This window comes from Sylvia atricapilla, chromosome W, assembly GCF_009819655.1.
Source record: "Sylvia atricapilla isolate bSylAtr1 chromosome W, bSylAtr1.pri, whole genome shotgun sequence".
NCBI classification, from domain to species: Eukaryota; Metazoa; Chordata; class Aves; order Passeriformes; family Sylviidae; genus Sylvia; species Sylvia atricapilla.
The window spans coordinates 3,307,534-3,325,062 of record NC_089173.1 but is presented as its reverse complement, the minus strand read 5'-3'; the positions used below and the strand labels follow the sequence as shown (position 1 = coordinate 3,325,062).

The following is a 17,529-nucleotide window of genomic DNA, read 5'->3' as shown; positions in this document are numbered from 1 at the left end:
ACCAAACAATTACACGCCTGAAAAATGGTTCCATTTTTAAGTGAAGCACCAAATCAGTCCTTATTTTATCTTGTCAGCTCTTGAATGCTTTCAGTGTCTATTGGACGGACTGATTGCATAGATTCTAATATTAGGAAGCATAAAAGTATTTTAATTATGCAAGTAGCAAAGAAATGTCTTCTATAAATTCTGTACTTGAAATATTCCTAATTCTGTTTAAAACCTAGTTGGTTGATAATTAGAAATAACTACAAATATGACGCTGACTTTTCTGGCCATATTTGTGAAAAAACAAAACACCCCAAAAAAAGGACCAGGCTTTGACAGACTTTTTTTTAATTTTATTTTCTCATGGCAAATAATATCTTATTTCAAATAAACTCTTATAAAAGTAATGGGGTTGTGAATAAAGCAAAATGCTGTCAAAAAATGGTAAATGTGATCTGATTCACAAAAATGCTTTCTGATAGCATAATAGCTTCATTTTCTCTGCTTTATTATACTGTACAGCTGTTGGTAAATAAAACCATTAAAACAACTGCAAATATTGTAAAATAGATTCCTAGCTGATGTAGATCAGACAGTTACACTGATGTCAACAAAGCTGCAAGCATATCTTAGTTCAGAATGAGAGCTCTTATTCAGTTAAACATAATTCATTTCCTACTTGAACAAAACAATGTTAGACCACTTTTAATTCTCAATGTGTCTTAGCAGAGATTTAATAGGCTTTAATACACTTTCAAGGATTCATTTTTTGGTTGCTCCAAGTAACAGAAAACTGCTGTTGTCTGTTAGTGGGGTTGCTCAGCAATGCAGTGTGGAGTACTTTGTGTGACTTCAGTACACCTCCCTTCCTAAATTTCAGTGCAATGTATTGTGATGGGTTATCTTTGTCTGGCTGCCATATGCCCATACAGCCACTCTCTTACTCCCCCTCATCAGCAAGACAGGAGGAGAAAATTAGGTTAAAAACCTTGTGAATAGAGATAAAGACAAAGAGATGGGTCACTAATTACCATCATAGGAAAAACAGACTTGACTCGGGGAAGAATATTTTTAAAAACTGCCAATCAGTTGTAACAGAATAGGATATTGATAAATAAAAACAAAACTAAAATCACCTGTCTCCCACATCCCTCTTCTTCTCAGGCTTGACTTCACTCCTTACTCTTCTACCTCTTCCTCATGAAGCAGCATAGGCAGGGATGGGAAATGGGGGTTCTGATCAGCTCAGAACACTTTGTCTCTGCTACTCCTTCCTCCTCACACTGTTCTCCTGATCTAGAGTGGGTTTCCTCCCATGGGATACAGTCCTTCATGAATGTGTTGCTTTTGCATGGCCTGGTTTTTGGTAGCAGGGGGAGCCACAGAGGTGGCTTCTGTGAGAAGCTGCTAGAAACTTCCACCATGTCTGGCAGAGCCAATCCCTGATGGCTCTGAAGATGGACCTGCCGCTGGCCAAACCTGGGCCAATTAGAGAGGTTGGTAACACCTCTGTGATAACATATTTAAGAAGAAAATCGAAACAAAGTGGGAGCTCAGTTTTTTTTCCTAGCCAAAGAAGAGGAGGAGGCGAGTACACATGAGGAAAATCAACATGGCGACACCAAGGTCAGTGGAGAAGGAGGGGGAGAAGGTGCTCCAGGTGCCAGAGACTAGATTCCTCTGCAGGCCGTGGTGAAGACCATGGTGAAAAAGGCTGTCCCCCTGCAGCCCATGGGGATTCTAGGCATTCACAGGGGATGCAAAGATCCACTCACAGCCCATGAGGGAGGTGCCCATGCCAGAGCATGTGGATGCCTGGAGGAGGCTGTGATCCAGTGGAACACCCAGTGGAGAGAGGGGGCCCCTGCTTCCAAGCTGGATCAGCCTGTCCTTGGAGGACTGGACCCCATGGAAGAGTGACCCACACCACAGAAGTTTTGGGAGGACTGTTTGCCCTTGGAGGGATTCACATTGTAGCAGGTGAAGTAGGACTGCTGTTTGTGAGAGTGGACCCACATTGGAGAAGTTCACAGAGAACTGTCTCCCATGGGAGGGACCCCACAGCACAACAGGGGAAGGACTGCTCTCCCTGAGCAGTGGAAGAAAACCTCGGGTGATGAACTGACCAAAACCCATACACCCTGTCTCCCTGTGCTGTCAGTAGGAAGGAGGGAGGAGTTGGGGGAAGAAAAGGTGTTTTAAGGGCCTATTTTACTTCTAATTATCCTCATCTGATTTTGTTAGTAATAAATTCTCTTTGTACCTCCAAGTTGAGCCTGTTTTGCCCTTGGAGTGTTTTCTCACAGTTCTTAACTCATGAACCCTTCATTTAATTTTTTTCCTCTCCTCTGACAAGCTGGGGCAGGGGAGGGAGAGTGAGCAACTTTCTTGGGTGCCTGGCATTTGGCCAATGTCAAACCACAACAATGAACTTCAGTGTGAATCCCTCTGAAGAACAAACTGCAGTTCTTCAAGAATTCCTCCTGCATGAGTCTTGCACAGACCACAGTTCCTGCCAGAAAACCTGCTCCTGCATGGTCTACTCTCCATGGGCCGCAGTTCCTGCCAGAAGTCTGCTCTATCATTGGCTCACCATGGGCTCCAGCTTCCCTCAGGGCACATCATTCTCTCCTGGCACGGGATCCTTCATGGGCTGCAGAGGTTCAGCCTGCCTCACCCTGGTCTTCACCACAGGCTGCAGGGAAATCTCTGCTCTGGCACCTAAAGCACCTCCTCTACCTTTTTCTTCACTGACCTTGATGTCTGCAGGGGGTTTTTTCCTCATATTTTTTCTTACTTTTCTCTCTCACAACTGCTATGCAGTGTCTTTTACCCTTTCTTAAATATGTTATCACAGAAGTGCCACCATCTTCACTGATTGTCACAACCTTGGCCAGTGGTGGGGTCCATTTTGGAGCCCACTGAAACTGTCTCTGAGCATGGAGGCAGCCCCTGATTTCTTCTCATAGAAGCCATTCCTGCAGCCTCTCCGCTAGAATAATCTTGCCACATAAGCTGAAAATATATATAAACCAAGCACTAACTATATTTTTCATCTATGCTGCGTATTCCATATTTCCTGATCACTTAAGTAGTTTCTTAAACTAGCAAGGAATACTGTTTAAAGATATCATATCAAGTGCTTATGATGTTTTTTTCTCTTCAGTGCAGACTATCCTGATCTCCGCAAACATAACAACTGCATGGCTGAATGCCTCACTCCAGCAATTTATGCCAGGCTAAGGGACAAGATGACTCCCAATGGCTACACCCTAGACCAGTGTATCCAAACCGGGGTTGACAATCCTGGACACCCTTTCATTAAAACTGTGGGCATGGTTGCAGGTGATGAAGAATCCTATGAGGTAATTTTCACAATGCTATCATATTTTTTTCAGTTTGTATGGTATATTTCACAAGACCTCATTATATGAACACATATTCTTAGTTGAATATGGACTTCTAAGAAAAATTATGTCCCAGAGAATATATATGGGGCAGATCATGTACATTTTCCCTACTCTTTATGAAGATTTGAATGCTATTCTACATTAGGAAATGCTGTGAATATGAGGCATTGCTAATGGAGCCCTCTCTACTGCAAAGTCAGTAAAATATGGCTGCTTGGGAGCAATCCTCTATTTGCCTCCAACAGCTGCTCTCTAATACTAAACATAGTTTATGGAAAAACAAGAAGAGACATCAAAATAAAGGTGATATGGAAATTACACTGTAAAACAACTGTGGCAGAACTGAAAAGAAAATGGCTTCTGTGAAGTGCTGGACATCTTTAAGCCATAACTAGTGGACCCTGACAAAAGCCAAAGACAGTATTAGTATAAAAAAAAGAAGAAAATCCTTGTTTTTATTGACCTGTGTGGTCTGCTTCCTTCAGTCTACCCTACAATTGTATATTATTATATAATCTCTTAAGAGTATCCCAAATGCTAGGCTGCTCAACATGGAAAAAGACATCTGGTATTCTGGGACTACCAGCTTCTGTGATTTGTTTTACTTATTTAGATATAGTGACTGCCTTGAAAAGCTCTGCTAGAGTTATTGCTGCATGACAGAATGAAGGTGTGATTGTGATCAGTGTTGACATACCTGTGCTAAATAGTTCTAAGTAGTATCAGTAGTCAGTGGCAGTGAAGACAGTTATTCTCATATGACCTAAGAACAGGGTACAAACTGCCTGGGGACTGAACATGTATTTTAGTTGCTAATAAATCCTGAAATTCAATCTAGATGCCATCACATATAGTACTTATCTGTGGTAACTAGAATAAGCCTGTAACTAAAGTAAGGTGCAATTTTTGTTGTGAAGGTGAGAAACCACTATAGAGCACTGTTTAGGTCAAAATGACTGAAATCCACCAATAATCTCCCAATTTATTGTTAGGAGACAGAGGGTGAGATTCCATGTTCTGCTTGTAAGATGTACAGGAGAAACTCAGAGTAATTGCAAAACTCATGGCAAACTACTGTCAGTTACCATCTGCTACATAAACAATAGATCTATTGAAAATAAATTTTGAGAGGTAACTTTTTTAGACAAATTTCCAAAGATACAACCCACATATGACCCTTCCCTTTATATTTACCCCTGTTAGCACTTGCTGACACTCATGGCTATCAATCACCCAGGAGCCTGTACCAAGGAATTTCCCTTGTGACTGAAGTTAGTGCATTAAAGTGTTTCTATGATAGTGAAGACTTTTTGTTAATTGTCTTGACTCCATAGGTATTTGCTGAGATTTTTGACCCTGTCATTAAAGTGAGACATAATGGCTATGATCCACGCACAATGAAGCATCACACAGACCTGGATGCATCCAAGGTAGGATTTAAATAAAATAATGAAGAAATCAAGATTCAATGCTGCTGCTTACAATGATGATATTGTATGTAACTGTACATTTTCCCCCTGATCAAACTCCAAAGAAATTGAGGAAACTGGCTAAAGAAACTGGAATGCTACAAATTACTAAAACAGCACATCCCACAGGGAGTATGTCTAAATGAAGCGATCTCTGGTTCTGTCCTTTCTTATTGCAAGCCTGTTAGTTTACAGCTTAGATTTGCTGGGGTTTGCAGTATCAGACAAGCTAGCATCTCACATGGCCTTTCTTCCTCTTCCTTATTCTTTTCTTCTAATTTCCTCTCTTTACTGGATCACTTTCACCTGACTATTCAATTACAGCCTGACATTATGCAGAAGTGTCAGAGGTACAAGACTGCAAAAGGATCAAGCCAGGAGGCAAGAGTGATAGCAAGACAGGCAAAACAGTGGATCCACCAAAGGCATATTTCCACAGCACTCAAGCAAGTAGAGAACAGGTGAAAAGTTCTAGTTACAGTAAACAGGTTCAGCCAACAGGCCAGTGATTGACAGAAAAGCCCATAGTGACAAGGCAAGTCTGAGGTCAAGTCAGCAAGGCAGGGCCAGAATAAACAAGGTACAAGGCCAGGCACAGGCATACTTACAAAGTAGCTCAGACAAGGACTGAAAGGTGCCTTAAATTAAATGCAGCTCAAGCCAAGGTGTAAAGACTGCAGATGAAACTTCTCAGAAATCATTTTAAGGCAGCTATTTTAAAAGTTGTTGGATCCACGGTGTCCTGGTTTGGAATAAATTAGGGAAGAACCTCCAAAAGGAGTCTCCTAAACCAAAAACCTCCACCACCCCTTCCCCCCCCAGCCCTGGGTTCGGGAAGGAAATACCTTGGAGGAAAAGTGGAAAAAAAGGTTTATTGACAAAGAAAAAGAACACTCCCCAACACCGAAAGTGGGAAAAGGTTACTGTGATGATGAGGAGGGTGCGGCGACGTGTCTCTGGCAGGCCCGGGACTTCTCCAACTTCTCAGGTCAGGTCAGGTCCGGAGCCGGTTCAAACCTTGGTGCGGGGGGGGGGGGGGGGGGGGGGAAGGAAGGAAGGAGGGAAAAAAAAAAACCAAAACCAAACAGAAGCAGCGGAACGGAAAAAAAAAACCAAAACCCGCGGCAGGGGCAGCCAGAAAGGGGGGGGTGGGGGGGTGAGAAAATAGAGAAAGGGGAAAGAGAAAAAAAAAGGCAGGCAGCAGCAAAGCAGGCCTGAGCTAGCAAAGCAAAGCCGAAGCAGGAAAGAAAGAAGAAACTGCAGGCACCCACCCAAGAGGGAGGGGGCAGCTGCCAGACATAACAATGTATCCAAGATATGGGATGGATATATGGGATAGGAGGCAGCTCAACCCAGAACATTCCACCCCTTATCCCATATATCCATCCAATTAAAACTTTCATCTCACTTACTCAGACCTTTAGCACTTACACATTTCCGTCCATCTTACTTGCTCAGACCTTTGACACTTACACATTTCCTTCTGTTTCATGTCCGACTTATCTAACGCGCAGACAATGGTAGTAACATTCAGCACATATCAATCTTACCCCATATTCAGATCTCCCTGAGGTACACATCGTATTGTTCCATCTTTCTGCATTATCCACCATGTACAACCCAGTCCTTGAGCAGAGACAACTCCACGGATGGGTTTGCCTGTACTCGAGTCAGGGTTGATCCATACTGTCTTTCCCAACAAACCTCTAACATGGGCCACTGGGACTTTATCTCCATCTACTACATTAAGGTGCTGGGACTGAGCAGGACCCGCTTGGTTGGTGGACCCTCGAGTGTTAACTAACCAGGTGGCTTTTGCTAAATGCTGCTCCCAGTTTTTTAAGGGCCCCCCACCCAATGCTTTCAGGGTGGATTTTAAAAGCCCATTGTACCTCTCCATTTTACCCGTGGCTGGTGCATGGTAGGGGATATGATATACCCATTCAATGCCATGTTCCCTAGCCCAGGTTTTAATAAGATTATTTTTGAAATTAGTCCCATTGTCTGACTCAATTCTCTCGGGAGTACCGTGCCTCCAAAGGACCTGCTTTTTAAGGCCCAGGATGGTGTTGCGGGCTGTAGCATGAGACACAGGGTAGGTTTCCAACCATCCTGTGGTGGCTTCTACCATGGTCAGCACATGACACTTGCCTTGGCGGGTTTGAGGCAGCGTGATGTAATCAGTCTGCCAGGGCTCCCCATACTTGTACTTAGACCACCGCCCTCCATACCAGAGAGGCTTCATCCGCTTGGCTTGCTTAATGGCAACGCATGTCTCACAGTCACGGATAACTTGAGAAATGCTGTCCATGGTTAAATCCACCCCTTGGTCTCGTGCCCACTTATAGGTGGCATCTCTACCTTGGTGACCTGAGGCATCATGGGCCCATCGTGCTAGGAATAACTCTCCCTTGTGCTCCCAGTCAAGATCTATCTTCAACTCCCCTATCTTTGCAGCTTGATCTACCCGCTAAATATTTTGCTGCTCCTCATTAGCTCTACTCTTGGGGACATGGGCATCTACTTGGAAAATCTTCACAGGTAGGTTTTCTAACCGGGCAGCGATATCTTTCCACTCTTCAGCAGACCAAATTGGTTTTCCTCTACGTTGCCAGTTCGCCTCTTTCCATTTCTTCAACCATCCCCACAGAGCATTGGCTACCATCCAAGAATCAGTGTATAGATAGAGCCTTGGCCACTTCTCTCTCTTTGCAATATCTAGGGCCAGTTGAATGGCTTTGAGTTCAGCAAATTGACTGGATCCACCCTCTCCTTCAACGACCCCTACGACCTGTTGTGTGGGGCTCCATACAGCTGCCTTCCACCTCTGACCCATCCCTATGACACGGCAGGAACCGTCGGTGAATAAAGCGTAACATATTTCCTCTGCTGGCAACTGGTCATATGGCGGAGCTTCCTCAACCCGGGTCACTGGTTCTTGTTCTTCATCTGCAACACTGAAACTTTCACCTTCGGGCCAGTTTGTAATTACTTCCAAAATTCCAGGGCGATTCAGTTTCCCAACTTGAGCGCGTTGTATAATGAGGACAATCCACTTGCTCCAGGTAGCACTGGTGGCATGGTGGGTGGAGGGAACCTTTCCTCTAAACATCCACCCTAGCACCGGTAGTCGGGCTACCAGGAGGAGTTGTGCTTCCATACCTATAACCTCTGAGGTGGCCCGAACCCCTTCATAGGCTGCTAGAATTTTCTTTTCTGTTGGAGTATAGCTGGCTTCTGACCCTCGGTAACTTCGACTCCAAAATCCCAGTGGTTGGCCTCGAGTCTCTGCAGGCACCTTCTGCCAAAGGCTCCAGGACAGACCGTGGCTCCCGGCTGCAGAATAGAGCACGTTCTTCACGTCCAGTCCCATCCTGACTGGGCCAAGGGCTACCACGTGAGCAATCTCCTGTTTGATTTGAGTAAAAGCGTGTTGCTGCTCAGGGCCCCACTGCAAAGTGTTTTTCTTGTGAGTTACCAGGAGGAGAGGGCTCACAATCTGGCTCTACTCTGGAGTATGCATCCTCCAAAAACCTATGGCACCTAGGAAAGCTTGTGTCTCCTTCTTGTTGGTTGGTGGAGAAATTGCTGTGATCTTATTGATGACATCAGTGGGAATCTGACTCCGTCCATCTTCCCACTTAATTCCCAAGAACTGAATTTCTCTAGCAGGTCCCTTAACTTTATTGTTCTTAATAGCAAAACCAGCTTTCAGGAGAATCTGGATAATCTTCTCTCCTTTTTCAAACACTTCAACTGCAGTGTTCCCCCACACAATGATGTCATCAATGTACTGCAGATGTTCTGGAGCCTCATCCTCTTCCAATACAGTTTGGATCAATCCATGACAAATGGTAGGACTGTGCTTCCACTCCTGGGGAAGTCGGTTCCAAGTGTACTGCACACCCCTCCAGGTGAAAGCAAACTGAGGCCTGCATTCTGCAGCCAGAGGAATGGAGAAAAAGGCATTGGCGATGTCAATACTGGCATACCACCTTGCTGCCTTGGACTCCAGCTCCTACTGGAGTTCCAGCATGTCCGGCACGGCAGCACTCAGCGGTGGAGTCACTTCATTCAATGCCCTGTAGTCCACAGTCAATCTCCATTCTCCGTCCTACTTGCGCACAGGCCAGATGGGGCTTTTAAAGGGTGAGTGGGTTTTACAGACCACCCCTTGGCTCTCCAACTCACAAATCATTTTGTGGATGGGAATCACTGCATCTCGAACTGTTCTATACTGCTGCCGATGCACTATAGAAGTGGCGATTAGCACCTGCTGATCTTCCACCTTCAACAATCCTACAGCAGATGGGTCATCTGATGGTCCAGACAGGGTGTTTAGTTGCTTAACACCCTCTGTTTCTACAGATGCTATTCCAAATGCCCATCTGAATCCCTTTGGGTCTTTGAAATACCCATTCCGAAGGAAGTCTATGCCCAGAATACACGGGGCCTCTGGGCCGGTCACAATCAGGAGTCTCTGCCAGTCCTTTCCAGTCAGGCTCACCTCAGCCTCCAACAAAGTCAACTCTTGTACTCCCCCTGTCACCCCAGCAATGGAAATTGGTTCTGCCCCCATATGTTCCGATGGCACCAAAGTACATTGTGATCCAGTGTCAACCAAAGCCTCATGTCTCTGTGGCGCCGATGTGCCAGGCCATCGAATCCACACAGTCCAAAACACACGATTCTCCCCAACCTCTACCTGGCTAGAGGCAGGGCCCCTCTAAGCCTGATTATCTTTCTTTCCTTAGACGTATGTCCTAGAGGTTCCCTCCAGGGGATCAGACATATCATCATCGTCCCGGCTGCAGACAACTGGTGCTGCTCTCTGTTTAGTATACGACCTCCTCTTTGAATCCTACCTTCTTTCAATTTACGCACCCGTTGTGCCAGAGCAGCAGTGGGTTTTCCGTCCCACCTCCTCATGTCCTCCCCAGCTTCACACAAGAAGACTCACAACTCGGTTCGCATGGTGCGCCTTCTCTCCCCAACAGAGTTACGGCCGCATTGAACACCAGGGCCTCTAATTTGAATGGCCGAAATTTGGAGGAAGTCCTCCCTAATCTCTTCCCTGAGCTTTTTGTGATTTTCCTCTAATTTATCTTCCAATTTCTGCAGTCGTGTTTCCACAGCTGCAATCCTGGCGTGAGTTGGGCCACGTTCTGCATTAGCATATGCTCGAAGCTTCCTTGCCATATCGAGCACGATTTCATAGGTCTCCTCCCGCTTCATTATTGCTAGAGCAGAAGCGTATTCAGATGGTCCAAGTCGTACAAGTTTTCGCCACATCACGGGTGTACATGGTACCAAGTCTGGGTTCTTACTGTTTAGGTCATCTGAGAAGATAATCTCCGCCACTGCCATTTCTCTCAAGCGTTGAATCCCTTGTTCTATGGTCTTCCACTGGGTCTGCTGCATGTAGAGATCGTCTGCACACAGGTATCTTTGTGCCACACTTCCCAGGACTCGTTCCCAGAGACTGCAAGGGGTAGCCTCCCTCATCATTCCTTGGTCAATAACTGGATCATGTGACAGGGAGCCCAAACAATTGCACAACTGTGCAATATCAGAGCTGGATAAAACCCAGTGGAGAGATAGTAAAAGAGATTTTCAGAGATCCTTGGTGCACTCATGTCCCTAACAGCAAACTAGTTCCATTCCTTGTCCTTAAGAGAGGTGTTGATCCCAGCTAGTACAAAACATTTGAGCCTTTGCCTAATGCCACTGTGTGCTTGTTCATGAGCTAAAGTTATTCATGCATTTAAGGATCAGAGTGAAAGAATTCCCCTTCTCTTGCACACAGTCAAGTCTTAGCCATTGCATTAGTTCAATAATGGCATTGATTAGTATCATCATAGACTTTCTTCTTTCAAAAGAACTTCCACACCTGGCCTTCTTTCCATGTTCATATCCATGTTTCCAAAACCATTCAGATCTTTTCATATGCCATGCCAGAGCTAAGAAGGATCAGCTGGTTACTTTGCCACATTCAGTCAGCAAAAGAACTTCGGAGTTCCTGAAAAAAACCTTAGTATTTGAAACACTGAGGGATTCCTAATGTTCTGTGATATCTAGAAGAGGTCATGATTCCTGGGCAGAAAGGTGACCCATTTTTTATGATAGGATTTTTAAATGGTGGTGTACAAAATGGGTGACTGTATGTAAATTAAGAAACATTTTTCCTTTAGATCACCCATGGTCAATTTGATGAGCAATATGTCCTCTCATCACGAGTACGTACTGGTCGTAGCATCCGGGGTCTCAGCCTTCCTCCAGCTTGTACCAGGGCAGAGAGAAGAGAAGTGGAAAATGTTGTAGTCACTGCTCTAGCTGGGCTCAAAGGAGACCTTTCTGGAAAGTACTATAGCTTGACAAATATGTCTGAGAAGGATCAGCAGCAGCTTATTGATGTAAGTATAACTCCATGTTACATGTCTGGCTTTTGCATGTGTCCTCCTTTACTAAATGAGATGTCTTTCATGTCTATTTCTTCTTGTGTATAGGGGTGACTGATACCAGCACATTTTGGTTCTCTGGATCAGTGACAGTGTCTGTCACAGGGGTTGGAGTAAGCACAGGACCTGTCACCAGGGCTCAAGTAGCTACAATGTTTATCATTTGGGTTGTAGAAGCCTCAGTGCCTGTCATTTTGTCATCAGATCCAGACAGACACCAACTTCAGGAATAGTGTAATTTACTATAATACAAAACTGCAAAGAATTACAAAGGATAAGCTAAGCAATCCATCTAATCATTACTACAAAAGAATGCCTGTAGTGATTAAGAAAGATACATCACCAGTTATCCAAATACTTTACCACTTAATCCAGAACCACACAAAAGCTGAGGGAAGCCACTGTCACAGCAAAGGACTGAAGGACCACTCCTGGTAACTGGAAAATCCTACAGGTGCACCCATCTACAGGCAAAGAGGCTTCCAACTTCACTGTGAGAGTAGCCCAGATTTTATGTTGTCAAACAAACAAGCTACTATTACTTCTGGTATGGAAACATCTCTTTTTATTCTCCTGTTGGGTTTCTCCCAAAGCCTGGCCAGGCCTCAAGGAGGAACCAAGGGAGTTTTCTTTGTTCCTATACCCCCAGACAAGGCCAGATGTGGCCTTCTCCGGTTTCTAAATATGGAAACGTAAATAGATGTTTTGCCAATGAACAGATGCATATATCACATTGCTAATAATACTATTTTAATGAGTGGATACATATAATATTTGGTTGGAAGGTTCATCAAGAGGTCAACTTTGACCCAGAGCCTGTTGTTCAGGCCCTAGTACTTTGGTAGATCCCAAAGTACAGAGGTGGTGGCAATGCTGACTGCATGGACCACCTTAGTTTTACCACCACCAAGTCTACTATATCATAAGCCAATACTACAAAGTCCACTATAATCATAATCTGAGCCCAGGTCCCAAGGACAATAAATATCCACAGGGAACACATACAGCAAGTAAGGCATTATGCAAGTAAGGCAAACACTGAGAACAAGCACAATAGCTCTGAGAGCAAATCAATCAACATTGTGACCAGCAGCTACTAAACCAATACAATGAATTCTTATAACAAACTTGTTTTAACATGGTCTTTTCTGATCTTCCATGATCTCAAGCCAAGAAAAGTCTGTCGTGGTTTAACCCCAGTTGGCAAGCAAGTATCATGCAGCTGCTCCCCAGCTGCTCCAACTCCCCTCAGTTTATATAATGAGCATGATATTCTGTGGTTTGGAATATCCCTTTGTCCAGTTCAGGTCATCGGTCTGAGTCATGCTCCCTCCTAGCTTTTTGTGCACCTCCTCATTGGCAGACCATGGGAAACTGAGAAGTCCTTGAATGAGAGTAAGCACTGCTGAGCAACAACCAAAACATCAGTGTGTTATCAATATTATTCTCATACTTTAAATCAGGAAAAAATCAGGTTCACAAGCATAGCTATTTAATTTAATTGTATTTGCTACCTCCATATTAAATGCATAAGACAGGGTTATACTGCTTCCCTTAATAAACTTCAACTTATTTTGTATCTTTCTCTGTTTGTATTTCTCTTTCTGGTCCCGTTTTTGTGTCCAGGATCATTTTCTCTTTGATAAGCCAGTGTCTCCTTTGCTAACATGTGCTGGGATGGCACGTGACTGGCCAGATGCCAGAGGAATCTGGTATGTTGTGTGATACATAAAAACTTGTGTCATGTTTTAAAACATGTATTACAAGTCTCCTTGCTTCTCCTAACCCCACAGTCACTCTGCACTGATACTCACAGCATGTCTAGATAGTTTTTAAATATTTTTGTAGTGTTTTAAATGATTAATTTAAGAAAAAAATAAGACCTTTATGTTGCTATTGTACACCACAACAACACAAAGACTCTGACTTCAGAAGGCTGAAAAGGTGACTCCTTTATTCTTGGAAAATGTCTCCCCTTTTATATCATTGTACACAGACCAGTTCGATTGGTGACAAGGAGACAAACCTCTTCAATCACATTGGTCAGACCAGAGGGACATCAAGAAGAAGCCCCTCCTAGGGGAAATATGTAAACATTTTTGCCGTTACCAAAACATGTGTCTTGTTTACAGAAAATTCCCTGGGAAAGGAATTTCAGAAACCAAAACATGTCCGGCATGAACCAGGGCTACAACCTTTATGTTCTTATAGGCAAAGACAGAAATGATGCAAGGATTATTGAAGTGTTATAAACCACAGAAGAGCTTGATAACAGTCACAAAGGAATTAGGGCTTCTCCCACAATAAAAGTGGAAGGGTCAACACCCCAGCTGAAGTGCATTGCTTGCAGCATGGGCAGCAAACAAGAGGAGCTGGAAGTCATTGCACAGCTGAAAAACTATGATATAATTGCAGTCATGAAAACATGGTGGGATGACTTAGAACTGGAGTGCTTCAGTGGATGACTATAAACTCTTCAGAAGGGATAGGCAAGGAAGAAGAGGCCATGGGGTAGTCCTGTATGTTAGGGAGTATTTTGACTGTTTAGAGCTTGCCGATGGTGATGAAAGGGTTGCATGTTTATAAGCAAGAACCAGGGAAAGGGCATACAAGGCAGATATCCTTGTGGTCTTCATCCAACCAGGATAAAAAGGCAGATTAAATATTCTATGAGCATCTGGGAGTAGTCTCACATTCACTAGCCCTTTTTCTCTTGGAGACTTCAACTTACCACTTGTCTGCTGGTAATACAATACAGAAGAGAGGAAATAGTCTGGGAGATTCCTGGAATGTGCAGAAGAAAACTTCCTGGTACAGCTGGAGAATGAGCCAACTAGGGAAGGCATGCTTGCTGAACTTTTTGTTTGTGAAGAGAGAAGGAATTGTGGGTGATATGATGTTTGGAGGCCATTTTGAGCACAGCAATCATGAAATTATAAGAGTTTTCAATTCTTGAAGAAGTAAGGAATATGGTTACCAGAACTGCTACCTTGGACTTCTGGAAGGCAGACTTTGGCTTGTTTACGGGCCTGGTTGAGAGAGTCCCTTGTGAGGCAGTCCTGAAGGGCAAAGGAATCCAGGAAGCACAGCTAGAAGTTAATATGGCAACTTCCATAAAAGGCAATAAAAATAGTTCAATAAATACATTAACAACACAAGGAGGGCTAAGGAGAATCTCCATCCTTTATTGGATGGGAGGGGGAAACAGTGACAAAGGATGAGGAAAGGCTGAGGTACTTAATGCCTTCATTACCTCAGTCTTTAATAGTAAGATCAATTGTTCTCAGTGCACCCAGCCCTCTGAGCTGGAAGACAGAGTCAGGGAGCAGAATGAAGCCCCATTATCCAAGGGGAAATGGTCAGTGACCTGCAACACTACTTAGAAATACAGAAGTCAATGGAGCCCAAAGGGATCCTTCCAAGAGTACTGAGGGAGTGGGAGGAAGCATTCATCAAGCCACTTTCAATCATTTACCACCAGTCCTGCCTAACTGAGGAGGTCTCAGTTGACTGGAAGTTACTAAGTGTGAAGTCCATCTACAAGAAGGGCCAGAAGGACGATCTGGGGAACTACCGGCCTGTCAGCATGACCTTGGTGCACAGGAAGGTTATGGAGTAGATTATCATGAGTGCCATCAAATGGCATGTACAGGACAAGCAGGGGATGCGACCCAGCCAGCATGGGCTTAGGAAAGGCAGATCCTGCTTGACTAACCTGGTCTCCTTCTAAGACAATGTGATCCACTTAGTAGATGAGGGAAAGGCTGCAGATATTGTTTAGCTGGGCTTCAGTAAAGCCATTGACACAGTTTCACACAGCATTCTCCTGGAGAAACTAGCTACTCATGGCTTGAATGGGTGTAGTCTCACTCTCTACTGGGTAAAAATCTGACTGGATGGCTGGGTCCAAAGATCTGTGGTGAATAAAGTTAAAAGTAACAAGTGATGTTCCTCAGGGCTCAGTATTTGGTTAAATTCTGTTTAATATCTTTATTAATAATTTGGATGAGGGCATCGAGTGAACCCTCAGCATATTTGCAGATGACACTAAGTTAGGCAGGAGTGTTGATCTGCTTGAGGGCAGGAAGGCTCTGTAGAGGGATCTGGACAGACTAGATGGACTGAGGCCAGTTGCATGTGGTTCAACTGGGGTAAATGCCAGGTCCTGCACTTGGGTCACAACAACCTCATGGAACACCAGAGGCTTGGAGAAGAGTGTCTAGAAACCTGCTCAGTAGAAAAGAACCTGGGGATGTTATTCAACAGCCATCTGCATATGAACCAGAAGTGTGCCCAGGTGGCCAAGAAGGCCAATGGCATCCTGGCTTGTATCTGAAATAGCATGGCCAGCAGGGCAAGGGAAGTGATTGTCCCCCTGTACTTGGCACTGGTGGGGCCACACTGTGTTCACTTTTGGGCCCCTCACTACAAGAAAGACATTGAAGTGCTGGAGTGTGTCCAGAGAAGGGCAACAAAGCTGGTGAAGGGTCTAGAGCACAAGTCAGATGAGAAGTGGCTGAGGGAACCACTTTTTAAGTCTGGAGAAAAGGAGAGTGAGGGGAGACCACCTCACTCTCTACAACTACCTGAAAGGAGGTTGTACCCAGGTAGAGGTCAGCCTCTTCTCCTGGGTAACAAGCAATAGGATAAGAAGAAATGGCCTCAAGTTGCACCAGGGGAGGTTTAGATTCGATATTAGGAGAAATTTTTTCACCAAAAGGGTTGTGAAGCATTGAAACAGACTGCCCAGGGAAGTGATGGAGTCACTATCCCTGGAGGTATTTAAAAGACATGTAGTTGTGGCACTTAAGGACATAGTTTAGAGGTGGACTTGGCAGTGCTGGGTAAATGGTTGGACTTGATGATCTGAAGTGTCTTTTCCAACCTAAACAATTCCATTATTCTATGGTTCTACATAAATAATCATTAATAACAGCAACACAATGTAGCACCATAAACGTGGGTCCTTCTATGTTTTTTTTTTTATATCTGTTTTTTCTATTTCAAGATAAAAGTTTGGTTTTAGAAAGAGTCTGTGAATCACCATGAAATTATTTCCACAGGCTTTTGTCAGGTTTTACAGTGCATGCTCCCTGACAAAGCAGGTTTAACTTATCAGACTAATACTGGATAGGCTTCTGAACATGATGCAGTATTGCCATAGAACAGATTTTTTTCTGTGTTGTGGTATCACACACCATTCCTAAATGCAATGGGAAGATTAATTTAATTACAGGAGAAGCTGAGTCAGGCCAACATCAATCTCTGGAAAATCATACCCTGGATATTTGTACGTGACTGAAAATGAAATAACTGGACCTCTGTAACTATAATGTAAGGCCACAGGATGCTTGCACCTGTTCAGTTTTGCATTGTCAAAGTGTGAAAAGTGAGTTACAGTAAAAGGCAGGCTGCAAGTTAGGCTGTCAGTAAAGTTGCAAATTTCATGTGTTTCAAACTTGGTCATATTCTACTGTTTATATGTACAAACCTTATCAATCACTTTCTACATCCTGTAAAAAAACTGTTGCAAAAGACAGAAAAAATGGTAAAAAGCAAGGAAAATTGACCTCAAGTTTGATCTAGCACTTTATAAACCTAGTTATGATTAATCTGTCTGGAACAAGTGTAGATAATTTCTCTGTAGGCATTATCTTAATTGACAAGCCAGCATCTTTAATGCAGTGTCCAGAAGCAACATGTAGCTGTTTTCCTCAGACATATAATTTGACTGATGTGGCAATTCAGTGTTATAAAGTGATATGAAGGGCACTGGGATTTGATTTAGAAGACAATACAATTAAGTAAGGTCATATGGCTGTGCCCTCAGTTAGGTTTTTCCTAACTGCACAATTTTCCAAGAGTAAAAACCATCCCCAGTGACTGATGATGCAGAATTTGGCTTCTCCCTTTACCTGTTCCATTAGCAGCTGTACATCCCAACTGTGTTAATGTTTGAAGATGTGCTCTTCATAGCTCAGCTTCAGGGCAGCATGATTTGATCAGAGAAAACTGCTCTTCTCACTGTGACTTGAGAAATCTGCATAATTTCATTGGCATGGGGGATCAAGATGTGAAAGTACCTTAACTGCATGCTTAACTGTGCAGAGCAACATTATTTTGCAGTGCTGAACCTCTTCACAGTCCTGAAAGACTGTAATGAAACTAAGGATACTGAGAGTTATTTTTCAGGGCCTATCTTGT

The 17,529-nt window shown here is 43.8% G+C and overlaps 1 protein-coding gene across 2 annotated transcripts in view; it reads left to right on the top strand.

Annotated features, from left to right (window-relative positions):
- Window positions 1–17,529, top strand: part of LOC136373330 (creatine kinase S-type, mitochondrial) — a 41,784-nt gene that overhangs the window by 15,103 nt on the left and 9,152 nt on the right. For both annotated transcript variants that reach the window (XM_066338229.1, XM_066338230.1), the window contains exons 3-6: window positions 3,155–3,353; window positions 4,733–4,828; window positions 11,059–11,280; window positions 12,952–13,037. In XM_066338229.1, coding sequence (XP_066194326.1) covers window positions 3,155–3,353; window positions 4,733–4,828; window positions 11,059–11,280; window positions 12,952–13,037 — 603 coding nt within the window. The remainder of the gene's footprint in view (window positions 1–3,154; window positions 3,354–4,732; window positions 4,829–11,058; window positions 11,281–12,951; window positions 13,038–17,529) is intronic.